Here is a 17,428-nt window from a genome sequence, read left to right as displayed (position 1 = left end):
CCAGCAAATAGACGGTACCTTTACAGTATAAATACATACGTCACAGTTAACCAGGACATAGACGGTACCTTTACGCTACATATGAACATATCAGGGTTTACCAGCAAATAGACTACACCGTTACAGTATAAATACACGTCAGGGTTTACCAGCACATAAACGGTACCTTTACAGTATAAATACACACGTCAGGGTTTACCAGCAAATAGACAGTACCTTTACAGTATAAATAACCATGTCAGGGTTTACCAGCAAATAGACAGTACCTTTACAGTATAAATACACACGTCAGGGTTTACCAGCAAATAGACAGTACCTTTACAGTATAAATAACCATGTCAGGGTTTACCAGCAAATAGACAGTACCTTTACAGTATAAATAACCACCTCAGAGTTTACCAGCAAATAGACAGTACCTTTACAGTATAAATAACCACCTCAGAGTTTACCAGCAAATAGACAGTACCTTTACAGTATAAATAACCACCTCAGAGTTTACCAGCAAATAGACAGTACCTTTACAGTATAAATAACCACCTCAGAGTTTACCAGCAAATAGACAGTACCTTTACAGTATAAATACACACGTCAAGGTTTACCAGCAAATAGACAGTACCTTTACAGTATAAATACACACGTCAGACTTTACTAGCAAATAGACAGTACCTTTACAGTATAAATACACGTCAGGGTTTACCAGCAAATAGACAGTACCGTTACAGTATAAATAACCACCTCAGAGTTTACCAGCAAATAGACAGTACCTTTACAGTATAAATAACCACCTCAGAGTTTACCAGCAAATAGACAGTACCTTTACAGTATAAATACACACGTCAGGGTTTACCAGCAAATAGACAGTACCTTTACAGTGTAAATACACACGTCAGGGTTTACCAGCACATTGACGGTATCTTTATACTACATATGAACATATCAGAGCTTACCAGCACATAGACAGTACCGTTACAGTATGCACTTTGGTGCACGTTTGTTTTTTAAAGAACTGTTTTTGAGCTTTATCGACAGAGACAGGACAGCAGATAGAGACAGGAACAGGGATGAGAGAGTGGGGAATGACATGCAGTCAAAGAGCCACATACCAGACTTAGACCTAGGCTAGCTGGGTACATGGGGGTTCAACCAAACCATAAGACCATCTGCCCCACACACATATATTATTGAGATGTGGTCTGAAACTGTAATCATGCAGAGAAAGAAGGGGCCCTGCTGCTTTTGCTGCTTTTGCTGCATTGATTTTTGTAGATCCTGCAGAGAAATGCAAAGAAGACATCCTGTGAAATCCAAACAGAGCGCTCTGACGCTCACGGCGGGCTGGATCGTCAGCAGGTGGACGTGTTTTGCCTCGGCTCTTCCAATATTAACTCAAACCTTGTAAACATTTAGAGGAGCTTGTAAATCCTCTCTGCAGGACTCGGTGTGAGCTGCTCATTACAGCCTCACAGTCTGTCAGCGTGTGATCGTCGCTTCCTCACAAACAGCTTCATGAGCCGATCGATACGCCGTCCCTGCCTCCAACGCCACCAAAACAGACACCGCTGCTCTGCTCGCTCTGCATGTTCACAGGAAACATGGGTGCAGAGATCTGCACAGCCCGGCCTCTATCACCAGAGACAGAATCAGCTCAGACGAGAACCACGTCATTTAAAATGCACAATAACCCCAAACTAAGGTCATCGAAACCACCAATACAACCTCCACACTGACCAACGGTGCAGAAAACTACAGATTATTACTAAGCTGATAACAGAATATGCACCAACTAGTCCTTCACAGACCATTCTGGAGAATTTATTGAATGTAAAAATGAAAAAGTTCAGACTAACTCCTCAATTAAACAGTTTAAATGTTTGGAACAGAGGCTGGAGCTGCAGAGGAGCAACGTTCCCTTCCTCAGGGTCAAACTCTGATATTAAAGCTGATAATTCATGACTAAATATTGACAACCATTTAAAGACCGTCGTTACCAATCAGAGAGAAGCTTTATTCCTGCAAACTGTGAAAACTGCACAAATATGCTGGAAAAGTGTGCAATCTGCACAACGCTCCTTTTGTTTGCAGCATTTTCAGCTACAAACGTCTGATAGTTTGTCGTTTTTGGAGGCGTTTGTAGCAAAAGGAGAAGCTCACGCGCTACGGTGAAGCTGAGGGGCCCCAGCTTCATCTCTGAGGGCCACACACAGGAAACACCAGGATGCTGGGGCCCCTGCTGCTTCAGAGTCAGTAACAACAATCCAACAAAGGCTCAGAGATGATTGATGATTCAGACAGAACCAGCCTATCAGAGCTTTACATTACCGACAAGACAAACAGCCAATCACTGATGACGACTTTAGGGCGGCCAATCAGAGTAGCGATGGCTCTAGCCTTGGTCAGGATGAGAGACCAGATGCCGACGGCTCTCGCCACATTCAGAGGGGGGTCAGACTCAGTCACAGATTCTGGCTCCAGGTCTAACCTGAGGGACTAACAGGGTCAACATTAAACCATTACTGTCAACCTAAATGATTGTGAGGTTAAAGGTTAACATGATGAGTTAAAAACTCAAAATCTGAGCTAAAAAGTCAAACTTATAATTTTTAAAGGTAAAAACATGACATTAATGTCAAAATAATGTTTTTAAAAGGCAAAATATGAGATAGAATTAAAAATCATGAGCTTTAAAAGGTGAAAAATGAGATAAAAGTGAAAGTTAGGAGTTGAAATGGTCAGCAAAACTGAGATAAAATTCAAAATCATAATATTTAACAGTCAAAACATGACATAAAAGTCAGAATCATGAGTTTTAAAGGTCAAAAAAGGATTTAAAATGTAAAATTATGAATCTTAAAGGTAAAAATATGAGAGAAAAAGTCAAATCTGAAATAAATTGTCAACCATAACTTTTGACCTTTAACCTTTGAAAACACGGGGAAAAAACACAAATTTCTCCTGACTTTTTTACTTTTACTGTTTACTTTCTCTAATATTTATGACTCAGCAGGGATTTTATAAATCATCCAGACCTCAGACTGGTGGACCAGTTAGAATAAAAATATCTGATCTGGTGGGCCGGGTTTATCTGCACCAGGGGCCGGATTTGGCCCCCAGGCCTTGAGTTTGACGCCCCTGCTTTAGAGGAGTGTTGATGAAGACGACTGTAGTCACATGATCTGTAACTCAGAGCAGAAGATCTGCTGCTGTCAGCCCTCAGTCTTTACTGATCCAGAGATTACTAACTGTTGCAGGCTGATTTAAAATCAACCACAGGCTGCAGGTGGCCCCCGGGCCATAGCTTGGACACCCCAGGCTGAAGGAAGAGTCAACTTTTTATCAAACAGTGACAAAGCAAGTGAAGCATCGGATCAGATATTCTAAAGTTAGGACAGAAAGACTAAATCCTCCTCATAGGGATGACTAGATAGACCAGGGGAACTAAAGCTGGGCCACCACAGAGGAAGAACCGGACTGGGACTAGACCGGACTGGCTGATTTAAAATGGACTGGGACTAAAGCTGGGCCATAGCTTGACACCCCAGGCTGAAGGAAGAGTCAACTTTTATCAAACCGGACTGGGACTAAAGCTGGGCCAACAGAGGAAGCATCGGATCAGATATTCTAAAGTTAGGACAGAAAGACTAAATCCTCCTCATAGGGATGACTAGATAGACCAGGGGAACTAAAGCTGGGCCACCGCAGAGGAAGAACCGGACTGGGACTAAAGCTGGGCCACCACAGAGGAAGAACCGGACTGGGACTAAAGCTGGGCCACCACAGAGGAAGAACCGGACTGGGACTAAAGCTGGGCCACCACAGAGGAAGAACCGGACTGGGACTAAAGCTGGGCCACCACAGAGGAAGAACCGGACTGGGACTAAAGCTGGGCCACCACAAAGGAAGAACCGGACTGGGACTAAAGCTGGGCCACCACAGAGGAAGAACCGGACTGGGACTAAAGGTGGGCCACCACAGAGGAAGAACCGGACTGGGACTAAAGGTGGGCCACCACAGAGGAAGAACCGGACTGGGACTAAAGCTGGGCCACCACAGAGGAAGAACTGGACTGGGACTAAAGCTGGGCCACCACAGAGGAAGAACTGGACTGGGACTAAAGCTGGGCCACCACAGAGGAGGAACCGGACCGGACAGAGACCTTCCAGCTTCAGCTCAACATGATGCAATCTAAACTTCCTCCATTCTTCAGCAGCAGCGCCTCAAACAACTTCAGCTGCAACAATTCATCACGGAGGGAACAGAGAGTCTGCAGACACCTGCACGGTAACACCTCAGCCTCTCGGTCCAGCACAGACCCGAAGACCCCCCCTCACAGAGGAAGACCTGAGCCACACAGGCTCCACAGCCAGCGGGGCTCCGCGGACCCTCAAACCGCCTCACACCACTCATTCTCGGCTTCACTCACCTGCATTCAGCCGCTGAAGCTCCGCGGAGAAGAGACGCCGACGGATCCGCTGAGTGTCTCCCTCTGCCTCCCTCTGCTGCTCACACCGAGCCGAGGAAGTCAAGACACCGACACTGAGATGTACATACCGGAAATACCCTTCAAAATAAAAGACCGGGTTGAGATGAATGGGAATCAGAAAGGTAGAATGAAAAAAAGAAAGATCCACATCAGGAAAACGACCCGCCCTCAGCGACGTGACGTCATATAGATGGGCGGGGCAATAATCCAGTAGGATATTGGCGGTGTTAAGGGTCATAATAATATTCAGTAGCCTGATAAACTCGAAGTTTAGGTGACAGTGAGGGACTACAGCAACAAACCAGGACCAGCTGATCCCCCTGAGACCCTGTGTGCACTCAGGAACAGTTTTGGGTAGGGTTACTTTTGAAACTAACTCGTTAGATTACTGCGTTACATACTGAGAAAAGTAATTTGTTACGTTACTGCGTTACCTCCCTCTAAAACTAACGCGTTAGAGCACTTTTGCGTTACTAAATATTAAAACCCTTTAGCCACTGGGTTGTAAAAACGACAGATAAGGACCGCACTTCTGCATTTGAATGTGCAGACTCTAAAGCTGATGTACAGCTTCATTTACAGCTGTAATCTGTATCTGTGCAGCCTTAAATCACCACCTACAGACAGGAAAACCTTTACAGCTCTTTAACAAGTTCATAATCTGACAACAAGCTGAGCAGAGGCGACAGAATCACTCCAACGCTGTGCGTCATAACCGTGCGTAACTGGAACAGCTGCAGCTGACTGACTAAAAGCAAACGGAGCTTTTAAACTTACGTTTCACCAGGATGCTGCTCTTGTCCCTTTTATCCAAAAATCCGTCATAATGGGGAAAATTCCACAGCCATGCTGTCCTCTCTGTCATCTCACTGGCTCAACAAGCTAACAATGCGCGCCTAATGGCACAGAATGTTTACCTTCCGCTGGCACGTGCCAAGGTGACTACAGGAAGAGAGAAGGACAAACAGGAGCGTCCTCTTTTTCTTTCTCTTTTTTTGAAGCCAAGGAAGAGAGAGGACATGTGGGATTTTTCTTTCAGTAACGGAATACTTTATGAAAATGTAACTTATAACGGGATTACTTGAATTGTAAAACTAACGCGTTACGTTACTCGTTACTTCAAAAAAGTAATCTGAGTACTCTAACGGACTACTTTGTAATGCGTTACCCCCAACACTGCCCAGGACACCCTTACATTTGGACTTTCTACATGGACATAAATCTGTTGGTAGAATTTCAGACACAAGTGTCCAGAAAATAATTGGCCTGGGATGTAGAATGACCTTCGGAATTTTCAGGAATTTCTTGAAAATTTGGGGCCTATTCTGTTTAATTTGGAGAGTTTGCTTTGATAAAAAAGAAAAGAAAAGAAAATCCTAGATTGAGGGGAATTTATTGGAAATTTGGGTGGGCAGTTTTTTTCAAAGTTTTTTCAGAATTTTCACGGATTTTTTTCAGGAATTTACCTGTATTTTGGGGAGAATATGTCTGGAATTTCTCCTTGAAATGTGAAGGAATTTATCTGGAAAATGTTTTATTTGATTAGAATTTTTGTGGAATTTCCTTAAAAATGTTCAGGATTTTCTTGAAAATTTCCCCAAATCCTCAGATGTTGGGGAATTTATTGGAAATTCAGGTAGGCAGTTTTCTTCAAAGTTTCCCAGAATTTTCATGGATTTTTTCAGGAATTTGCTTGGATTTTGGGGAGAATTTGTTTGGAAGTTTTCCTTTAAATCTGGGGGGATTCATCTGCAAAAATTTTGTTAATTTGATTAAAATTTCTGTGTGGAATTTGCTCAAAAATTTTCAGGAATTTTGGTGAAACTTTTATGTAAATCTTTAGGCTTTTAAAAAATAAACCTCCTGAAACGTTAGGGGAATATTTTAGGACTTTTTTGGGTATTTTTAAAGACAATTTTTTTCATTACCACAGAATTTTTTGATATCATATTTTGGTCCATCTTCAGGAAAAGGACTACATCATACATCTCTGGATGTCTGACTCCATTTCTTATTGACTGAACAGCTTTTTAAAAGTGGATTAAATGAGGAGAAAAGATGGAGGAAAGGAAACTGGCACTCAAACAGGAGCTAGCTACAGCGGCTCACATGAAAGAGTCGTTTGGGAGAACAGACTCGTTCATGAACGGCTCATATTAAAGAGTCGTTTAGAAGAACAGACTTGGTCATGAACGGCTCATATTAAAGTGTCGTTTAGAATAACAGAGTCGTTCATGAACGGCTCACATTAAAGAGTCGTTTAGTAGAACAGACTCATTCATGAATGGCTCACGTTAAGGAGTCGTTTAGGAGAACAGACTCATTCATGAACAGCTCATATTATAGAGTCGTTTAGTAGAACAGACTTCTTCATGAATGGCTTACATTACAGGGTCGTTTAATAAAACAGACTCATTCATAAACGGCTCTCATTAAAGAGTCGTTTAGGAGAACAGACTCGTTCATGAACAGCTCACATTATAGAGTTGTTTGGTAGAACAGACTCGTTCATGAACGGCTCACATTAAAGAGTCTTTAGAAGAACAGACTCGTTCATGAGCAGCTCACATTAAAGAGACGTTTAGGAGAACAGACTCGTTCATGTGAGGCTCACATTCAAGAGTCGTTTAGTTGAACAGACTCGTTCATGAGCGGCTCTCATTAAAGAGTCATTTAGTAGAACAGACTCGTTCATGAAGGGCTCACATTAAAGAGTCATTTAATAAAACACACTTCTTCATGAGCGGCTCACATTCAAGAGTCGTTTAGTAGAACAGACTCGTTCATGAACGGCTCACATTAAAGAGTCGTTGAGTAGAACAGATGCGTTTATGCACGGCTCACATTAAAGAGTCGTTGAGTAGAACAGACTCGTTCATGAACGGCTCACATTAAAGAGTCGTTGAGTAGAACAGATGCATTTATGAACGGCTCACATTAAAGAGTCATTTAGTAGAACAGACTCATTCATGAACGGCTCATATTCAAGGTTTATCCTGATAATAGAACATTAGTGTTTACATTAAAGACTGTTTGAGACTTTAGGAGGATTTTTGGATGTCAACAGGGCTCAGCTAGACTCTTAGTTCAGGTCTAGGCATCCTTTAGAGTAGGGGTGTCAGACTCAGGCACAGCAGGGTCCGGATTCTGGATTCAGGTCTAACCTGAGAGCCTAACAGGGCCAACATTAACCATAAACTGTCAACCTCATTTCACAAGTATTAAAATATTAAAAAAACGGCACTGATGATAAATCATTTGGAAATTCAATAAAAGTAAAAAATGATAAATTTAAAGGCTCAAATCTGAGATAAAAATTCCAACTTAATAGTTCAAAAGATCAGAACGCCATATAAAAAAATTGAAAAATAATATTTTTAAAGAGAAAATATATGAGGAGAAAGTTAAAATCATGAACTTGAAAGGTCAAAACATGAGCTCAAATTTAAAATCATGAGTTTAAAAGTCAAAATATGACCTAAAATTTTAAATTGTGAGTCTGATAGGCCAAAATATGGAATTAAAAAGCTAAAAAATAGGAGTTAAAAATGTCAAAATATGAGCTAGAATTCAAAATGATTACTTAAAAAGTAAAAAAAAAAAAAAAAAAAAAAAAAAATCAGTTAAATTTAAAACTGGTAGTCTAAAAGGTAAAAAATATGACAGAAAAAGTAAAACTTATTAATTTAAAATGTAAAAATATGGGAATAAAATTGAAATCATGAGTTTAAAAGTCAAACTAAGGCATTGAAAAGGTCTAAATATGACTTAAAGTTTAAAACTGTGAATCTAAAAGATAAAAAAGTGACATATAAAGTCTAAATTATGAGTTGAACAGGTTCAAGATATAAAATGAAAAGTAAAAATCATCAGTTTGAGTTGTAATCTTGAAGTTAAAAATTGAGGGGAAAAAAAGGATTAAAACCCAAATTAATTTCTTTCCCCACATTCTTGACTTTTTATAAAATCTTTCTTACTCTTGACTTTTTCAGATTTTTATGGCTTAACAAGGAAATTTTAGATAATCAAGGTAAAGTTTACATTTTTATACTGGAGGAAATCTGCAGACCTCAGACTGGTGGGACAGTTAGAATACAAGTATGATCTTGCGGGCCGGATATAGTCGTTCCATGGGCCAGATTTGGCCCCCGGGCCTTGAGTTTGACACCCCTGGTTTAGACTCTTGTTTCCCTTCAGCTGGAAAGACCACTCTAGGAGGTCTGCAGGACTGAGATGTTGTGATACAGATCACCTCATCTTCCAGTAAATCAGTTAAACTGTGGTGAAAGCGCTGAGTTGTTAAGTGTAGGGTCATATTTATACAGAAACACTCTGATCCATTCAGAGCTGTGAAGTATGAACTTTCCTCCATCCCCATTCATTCCCTAAGGCTGTCCTCCACGTCCTGACCACCAGCACGAATTCTGGATCACATGACTGCAAACAGCTAATTGGAATGTTTTGTGTTTCATGAAATATGTTTGCATAGGATGAAATGTTTTTGCAATCATTGATGTTTTTACAGAGGGCCTTAAGGGCCACTGTAGGAATAAGTTATTCACCAAAAGGATTGAACACCTAAAGGAACAACACATCAGTCTTCCTCTGGGAGCTGATCACTCCTAGATTAAATTTAAAAAAGGGAAAATAGAAAAAATTCACACCTGCAGAGATCCTGAGCCTCTGAATGTCATTGTTCAGCACCATGGACAGCTCCCAGCCTGCCCCCAACAGGACAGCATCAGAACTGCACACATTCAAGAAACTGAGCTTTTTTAAGCTCCTCCTCCTCCTCTTCTTCTTCTTCTCTCCTGTCCTGCATCAACAGTGTGGTTAAAAGTGATGTAAGCTGTGAGAACATGTCACTCACTCACAGCCTCTGAGACGGAGCAGCAGCAATGACAGACTGTCACTGAAGAGTGATTAGGCTGACAGATTTAAGTTCAATCATTGAAGGGAGTGCAGTCTTTCCTTTCTGCTACAGATGAAGATATAAATGAGGATTTGGTCGTGTTATTGTTGCTCTGATTAAAGCTGCAGTCTAAATCTAAATTCAGAGATGAATGTGAATCATGACTGTGTGACTGTGAGGGAACATCTGTTAATGATCTCTATGAACACAGAGATCAGGTCGTCCTTCTGCTAACAGCTGGATATGAAAATTCAAAAAAACATGACAGTGAGGAGAAAAAAAATAGGTTTATCAGGGGCCAGTCTCTGGGTTTATCAGGGTCCATTCTCTGGGTTTATCAGGGGCCAGTCTCTGGGTTTATCAGGGTCCATTCTCTGGGTTTATCAGGGGCCAGTCTCTGGGTTTATCAGGGTCCATTCTCTGGGTTTATCAGGGGCCAGTCTCTGGGTTTATCAGGGGCCATTCTCTGGGTTTATCAGGGGCCAGTCTCTGGGTTTATCAGGGTCCATTCTCTGGTTCATCAGGGGCCATTCTCTGGGTTTATCAGGGTCCATTCTCTGGTTCATCAGGGGCCAGTCTCTGGGTTTATCAGGGTCCATTCTCTGGTTTATCAGGGGCCAGTCTCTGGGTTTATCAGGGGCCATTCTCTGGGTTTATCAGGGGCCAGTCTCTGGGTTTATCAGGGTCCATTCTCTGGTTCATCAGGGGCCAGTCTCTGGGTTTATCAGGGGCCATTCTCTGGGTTTATCAGGGGCCAGTCTCTGGGTTTATCAGGGTCCATTCTCTGGTTCATCAGGGGCCATTCTCTGGGTTTATCAGGGGCCAGTCTCTGGTTTATCAGGGGCCATTTTCTGGGTTTATCAGGGGCCATTCTCTGGGTTTATCAGGGGCCAGTCTCTGGGTTTATCAGGGTCCATTCTCTGGTTCATCAGGGGCCATTCTCTGGGTTTATCAGGGGCCATTCTCTGGTTCATCAGGGGCCAGTCTCTGGGTTTATCAGGGGCCAGTCTCTGGTTCATCAGGGGCCAGTCTCTGGGTTTATCAGGGGCCATTCTCTGGGTTTATCAGGGGCCAGTCTCTGGGTTTATCAGGGTCCATTCTCTGGTTCATCAGGGGCCATTCTCTGGGTTTATCAGGGTCCATTCTCTGGTTCATCAGGGGCCATTCTCTGGGTTTATCAGGGTCCATTCTCTGGTTCATCAGGGGCCATTCTCTGGGTTTATCAGGGGCCATTCTCTGGTTTATCAGGGCCATTTTCTGGTTTACTAGCCATTCTCCAGTCTCTGGGTTTATCAGTCCATTCTCTGGTTCATCAGGGCCAGTCTCTGGGTTTATCAGGGTCCATTCTCTGGGTTTATCAGTAGGCCAGTCTCTGGGTTTATCAGGGTCCATTCTCTGGTTCATCAGGAGCCAGTCTCTGGGTTTATCAGGGCCATTCTCTGGGTTTATCAGGAGGCCAGTCTCTGAGGTTTATCAGGGTCCATTCTCTGGTTTATCAGGGTCCATTCTCTGGGTTTATCAGGGTCCATTCTCTGGTTTATCAGGGTCCATTCTCTGGGTTTATCAGGGTCCATTCTCTGGTTTATCAGGGGCCAGTCTCTGGGTTTATCAGGGGCCATTCTCTGGTTCATCAGGGGCCAGTCTCTGGGTTTATCAGGGTCCATTCTCTGGGTTTATCAGGGTCCATTCTCTGGGTTTATCAGGGGCCAGTCTCTGGGTTTATCAGGGTCCATTCTCTGGGTTTATCAGGGGCCAGTCTCTGGGTTTATCAGGGTCCATTCTCTGGGTTTATCAGGGGCCAGTCTCTGGGTTTATCAGGGTCCATTCTCTGGGTTTAACAGGGTCCATTCTCTGGTTTATCAGGGGCCAGTCTCTGGGTTTATCAGGGTCCATTCTCTGGGTTTAACAGGGTCCATTCTCTGGGTTTATCAGGGTCCATTCTCTGGGTTTAACATCAACTCTGGTTTTTATCAGAAATGAAAACCAGTCTCTGGGTTTATCACTGATTATAAATGATCTTTAAAAGTCAACATGATAAGTCTCTGGGTTTAATCTGAGATGAGACATTCTCTGGTTTGAAATCAGGTAAGAACATGACTCTGGGTTTAAAGTCAAAATAATGTATTTAAAAGGAAAATATATGAGATAACAGGGTATCCATAATCTCTGATGGTGAAAAGATCAGGGTAAAAGTCTCTGGGTTTAACAGGGTCCATTCTCTGGGTTTATCAGGGTCCATTCTCTGGGTTTAACAGGGTCCATTCTCTGGGTTTAACAGGGTCCATTCTCTGGTTTATCAGGGGCCAGTCTCTGGGTTTATCAGGGTCCATTCTCTGGGTTTAACAGGGTCCATTCTCTGGGTTTAACAGGGTCCATTCTCTGGGTTTATCAGGGTCCATTCTCTGGGTTTAACAGGGGCCAGTCTCTGGGTTTATCAGGGTCCATTCTCTGGGTTTATCAGGGTCCATTCTCTGGGTTTATCAGGGTCCATTCTCTGGGTTTAACAGGGGCCAGTCTCTGGGTTTATCAGGGTCCATTCTCTGGGTTTATCAGGGGCCATTTTCTGGGTTTATCAGGGTCCAGTCTCTGGGTTTAACAGACTCAGGTCTTTGTCCCTCTGGAGTTTTTAAACCTACCCATTGTCGTTATATGTCTCTAGTTTCTCCTGACACTGATACAGGGAGACCTAACAGTCATACTGGCTACTTCCTCTCAATATTTACTTTTTACTTGATGTTTGAAATGATCTCATCTCTGTTGTTTAATGATTGATAGTTCCCAGGTTTAAAGCTAAGTGAATGTGCATTTTTTCTCCAGCAGAGGGAGTCCAAGTATCTCAGGGTTAGTGGTGAGGGGAGGAGGGACCATCAGTTTGACGGACGGTTCAGGGTTTAAAGGATAAGACTGGTTAGACCAGGGGTGCCAGACTCAGTCACAGCAGGGGCCGGACTCCTGACAGGGTCAATATTTAACCTTAAAACATCAACCTTGTTTTCACCAGAAATGAAAACCGCAGGTAAACGATTAGCACTGATTATAAATGATCTTTAAAAAGTCAACATGATAAGTCTAAAGGCTCAAAATCTGAGATGAGACATTCAAACTTGTTGGTTGAAATGGTAAGAACATGACATTTAAAGTCAAAATAATGTATTTAAAAGGAAAATATATGAGATAAAAGGTGGTATCATAATTTCTGATGGTGAAAAGATGAGATAAAAGTCAAAATCATGAGTTGAAAAGGTCAAATATGGGATAACATTTAAAATTTTGTGTTTTAAAAGTCAAAAAATAAGATAAAATTCCTTATCATTAGTTTTAAAGGTCAAAATAAGATATAAAAGTCAAAGTTCGGAGTTGAAAAGGTCAAAATACAAAAAAGTTTTAAAGGTCAAAATATGGAAATAAAATTCAAATCAAGTTTTGATGGTCAAAATACGGCTTAGAATTTAAAATTGTAGATCTGAAAGGTCAAAATACAAGAGAAAAAGTCAAAATGATGAGTTTTTGTGGTCAAAATTTGAGATAAAGTAAAAAAATATGAGTTTAAAAGATCAAAGTTTTACTCCAAATTAAAAACTGTGATTCTTAAAGGTCAAAATGACAAAAAGTTAAAACCATAACTCTGAGTAATAATTGTGAGATACAACAGTGAAAATATGAAATGAAAACAAATTTCTTTTCCAAGTTCCTGATTTTTAATCAAATTATTTCTACTCTTTACTATTTATAATTTTGATGACTCATCAGGAATGTTATAAATCACCCAGGTTAAGTTCACATTTTTATACTGGAGGAAATCTGCAGACCTCATACTGGTGGACCAGTTAGAATAAAAATATGATCTGGTGGGCCGGGTATAACTGGGCCATGGCCTGTATTTGGCCCCCGGGCCTTGAGTTTGACACCCCTGGGTTAGACAAGGACTTTCCTCCCCTCCCAGTTTTGCTGCCCCACTTGATCTTTCTGGTCCTTCAAGTTTTTCATATATTTATCTGACAACAGGTTGTCCTGGAATATGATGTTTCTGTCCTGATTGTGCTTGAAAGGGTTAAAATTCTACATTTCTGCATATAAATACAGATGGACCATTAACTTCCTAAGAGCTAAGAGCCAATCAGAAGGTGGAAGCCATCCTGGACCACCTCAGCAGAGTTCAGACTCCTCTGCCAGGAGGAAGGCCTCCTTACACCACACACAGGTCTAGGGTTCATTCGTCCAATCAGCCGCCAGGTTTTTAAATAAGCAGCCATACACAGACTGTCTGTTACAGTCAGCTGGACTGGAGTCACATGACTCTGTGCCCACCAATCCTCCAAACCAAAGTCTTAAAGAAGACTTGAAGTAAACACAGAGCTCCTGCAGACGCGTCCAACATGTCGGTGACTCGTTGGACGTTTCCACTCGCTGGAGCAACTCGTCAGAGGGAGGAGACTTTCCTGGAAGGAGGCGGGCTGTGCCAGCTTCAATCTGTGCAAATGTACAGAGGCGTGCAGCAATGGGGGAGGCAGCTCATCGATGTGATTGGCTGAGGAGGAAACGTCAATCACAGCAGACACACCCACAGACCTGCTGGATGTTTCTACAGCTTCATCTCCACCTTCCTCTGTGGGGTGTGGTTGTTCTGGAGCTCCACCCGTCTGCTCCTCAGGACTTCAGAGGTAGATGAAGAGTCCTTACGAGCAGAGGACCACCCCAACACACACACACACACACACACACACACACCCACCCACACACACACACACAGAGTTCACCTCAGGACTTCAGAGGTAGATGAAGAGTCTTTACGAGCAGAGGACCACCCCAACACACACACACACACACACACACAGCGTTCTCCTCAGGCCTGAGCGGTCAAAGACATCAGACCATGTCAGACGTCAGACGGAGCATCATGAGTTTTGGCAGATAAATGTTCAAACATCCTTCTGCATGAATCCAGGTCAAAGGTCAGATACTCAGCCTGTGGCTCTTCAGTGAGGATTTGTGGCTCTTTATTTCTTAATTTTAAATATTATTCCCCCTGAAAACCTTTAAGAAGGAAACCTTTTTGCCATTTTCACAATTTTTCCACTTTTCACCCATTTAATCTCCCTTTTGCCATTAAACACCCATTGTATCTTCTTTTTTTTTTTTGCCATTTTACACTTTTTGCAACGTGTCCCCCATTTTTTCCACTTTTATCCCACTTTTGCCCTTTTATCACCATTTGTTTTTCCTGTTGTTTTTGCCACTTTTATCCTATTTTTGACCCTTTTTTTTACAGTTTTTTGCCACTTTGTCTAAATAAGCTACTTTTGCCATTAAATACCACATTTCTTACTATTTTTGCCCATCTTTGCAACTGTTTTTGCCACTTTTATCCCATTTTTGCCCCTTTTTTAACCATGTTCTGCCACTTTTTGTCTAAATAAGCTACTTTTATCACTAAATACCACTTGTTTCCTTTTTTCCCAATTTTTGCCACTTCTTTGTGCCACCTTTTTCACGTCTTCCCTTTTTCACTCCTTTTTGTTGCCAAAATTTTGCCAATTTCTGATCATTTTTTGCCACCTGTAACTCATTTTCTTTGTCATTTCTCTCCCATTTTTGCCACATTTTTTCACTTTTCCTCCCCATTTTAGCCCCTTTCCAAGCCTTTTTGCTGCTTTTTGACTATTTTTGCCACCTTTAATTTATTGTTATTGCTACTTAACCCTTTAAATCCTAGCATGTCGCCAATGACGCGCTGTTGAAGCACACTTTGCATGACCATAATTGCATGACTGTTTGTGTTATTGGAAAAATTCAAACTTCTGAAAGCTGAGAAACTGTGCTTCACAGCCAGCATGTGGTCATTACTGTAATTTCCCCTTTTCTCACTGAGATTCTGGCATAAAGTTCCCCCGTTTTTTGTTTTTTCATTCTAAACTGTTAAAACACTCTTAACATGCAGTAAAATGTGTTTTATCCATGTTAATTATTTTTCCGTCATCCAGTTATATTAGGATTTTCTCTGTTTTTTAAACTTATTCAGCCGGGAGCTCCTCGTTTTAGCTGTCTACAGTCTCATCTACAAACCGGACGTCCCAACATGCAGTAAAATGTAAGTAACTGCCATTTATTAAAAGTTCTAAGTATTGTGGAAAAATGGGCAAAAGCACGTACTCACAGGACATTTTCTGGGCCTTTTATGGTTAAAATAAGAAAGGAGTCCAGAACCTCAGGTTTTAAAGGGTTAAAGCTGTTTTCACCACCTTTCACCTCCTAGATTGTGGCTCTGTATTTTTGGTTAGTTGGTATTTTCCAGCTTTTTGGCTCTTTGAGGATAAATTCTCTTCAGTTGTGGTTCCTGGAGCAGCCAGGGTTCCTCTGTTCTTCACTCAATGTTGAATCAGTGAAACCAGTAAAATGCTGATTTGCATTTTGTCCTGACAGAAAGGGGACTAGACCTCATTCAAGCGTGATGCAAATAAAAGTTCAACAGCATCTTTGCATGCATTTACCTAAAGAAGCATGAGAGCAGACGTCTCTGAGGGTTGGAGGTGCATCTAAAGCTTCAGTGGAGCTAACTGCTCTGATTTCACAGCAGAACCTCATCGTTGTCTTCATCTGCGCTCTCACAGGTAAGCTGCTCTTCTTTCAAACAACATCTGAGACCTGAATCTGGACTCTGGTCCAAGAATCTGCTGACAAAAATCCCAACAATGTTAACAAAAATGATGACACTGAAAAGAGAGCGACAAAGGTTTGATATTTACGACTGAGTCCAGGTTTAGGGCAGAGAATGTTTGCAGATACAACCAGGACTTCTTTGTTTGGAGGGGACAGAAGAAAGTCAGGAACCTGGGACAGAGGAGTCAAAGACCGGACTGTGATTCAGGATAACAGCCTCTTAACCTGGAGTGTGTAGACCAGTGTTACTCAACCCTGCTCAGCCAAAGAGCCATACCTTTGAAATGAGTGAGGCATGACAGAAAATGACTTATAGGTGGCAATAATGGTAAAAAAAAAAAAAAAAAGTGGCAAAATGTGGGGAAAATGAGTGAAAAGTGACTAAAATTGGTAAAAAAGCTGCAAAAAATGTGGGGAAAATGGGAAAAAGTGCCTGAAATTGGCAAAAAGCAACAAAAAGGTGGGAAAATGAGTGAAAACACTAAAATCTTTAAACCTCTCATCAGAAACCAGGATGTGGAGGGACGTCTGCTGATCGATCCCGTCTTTGATTCGCTCACAGCTGAAGGACTGAAACCACCTCCATGGAGGGGAGGGCTGTGAGTTTCCTCTTCCTATCAGGTTTGTGCATTTGATCAGAAAGTATTGATGACAGCTTCTTCACAGTGGGAGACTTAAAGGTCTGCATCCATGACTGGAATGTTCTGGCAGCTCCTTCAGAGCGCTGCTCTCCACTGTGTGCTAGGCAGAGAACATTCACCACCAAAGTCATCTTTAAAGGCTCTGCGTGCCTCCAAATCCTGCTTCAATGGCAACTTATAGGAACCTCTTTCTTTAAAACAGGGCTGTGCCTCCTGCCCGTCTCTTTTCCTGGTCTCTACGTCTTCGTTGAGAAGAACAGCACCTGGTCTGAAGCTCAGAGCTTCTGCAGAGAGAAGTTCACCGACCTGGCCTCCGTTACCAACCAGCAGGAGCAGGATCAGCTGACGGTGGCTGCTGACAAACACCACGATGGGCTCCTGTGGATCGGACTGAAGAACAACATCAACAGCTGGAGGTGGTCGCTGGGAGAGGAGGAGTTTGACCCTAGAGGAGTGGCCAAGTTCAAGAACTTAAACAACCTGAATGGAAACCAGGCCTGTGTGGGGATGTCTGCAGACGGAAAGTTGAATGATCTCGAATGCAGCAGGAAAATGGCCTTCATCTGCTACAGCGGTGAGGAAACCTCTCCAATTACACCGGCTTCATATGGAACCACTCATGCTCTCTTTATGTGCAAAAATAAACCCATCCTCTACCCACAGACTTACACTCTGGTATGAAGGGATGTCAAAAAAAACATCCACTAGATCAGCCTCACTCAACCCTTCTAAACCAAA

At 42.2% G+C, this 17,428-nt stretch overlaps 1 protein-coding gene across 1 annotated transcript in view; it reads right to left on the bottom strand.

The window, feature by feature from the left end:
- The window catches only part of rbfox1 (RNA binding fox-1 homolog 1), a 294,065-nt gene extending 289,577 nt beyond the window's left edge, over window positions 1-4,488 (bottom strand). The window contains exon 1 of the mRNA XM_041816738.1: window positions 4,421-4,488. Within this exon, the coding sequence (XP_041672672.1) occupies window positions 4,421-4,426 (6 nt within the window). The 5' untranslated portion in view covers window positions 4,427-4,488. The remainder of the gene's footprint in view (window positions 1-4,420) is intronic.
- Between the last annotated feature and the right edge of the window lie 12,940 nt (window positions 4,489-17,428).

The sequence above is a fragment of the Cheilinus undulatus genome, linkage group 21, assembly GCF_018320785.1.
Source record: "Cheilinus undulatus linkage group 21, ASM1832078v1, whole genome shotgun sequence".
NCBI lineage: Eukaryota > Metazoa > Chordata > Actinopteri > Labriformes > Labridae > Cheilinus > Cheilinus undulatus.
This window is presented reverse-complemented; position numbering and strand designations above follow the sequence as displayed.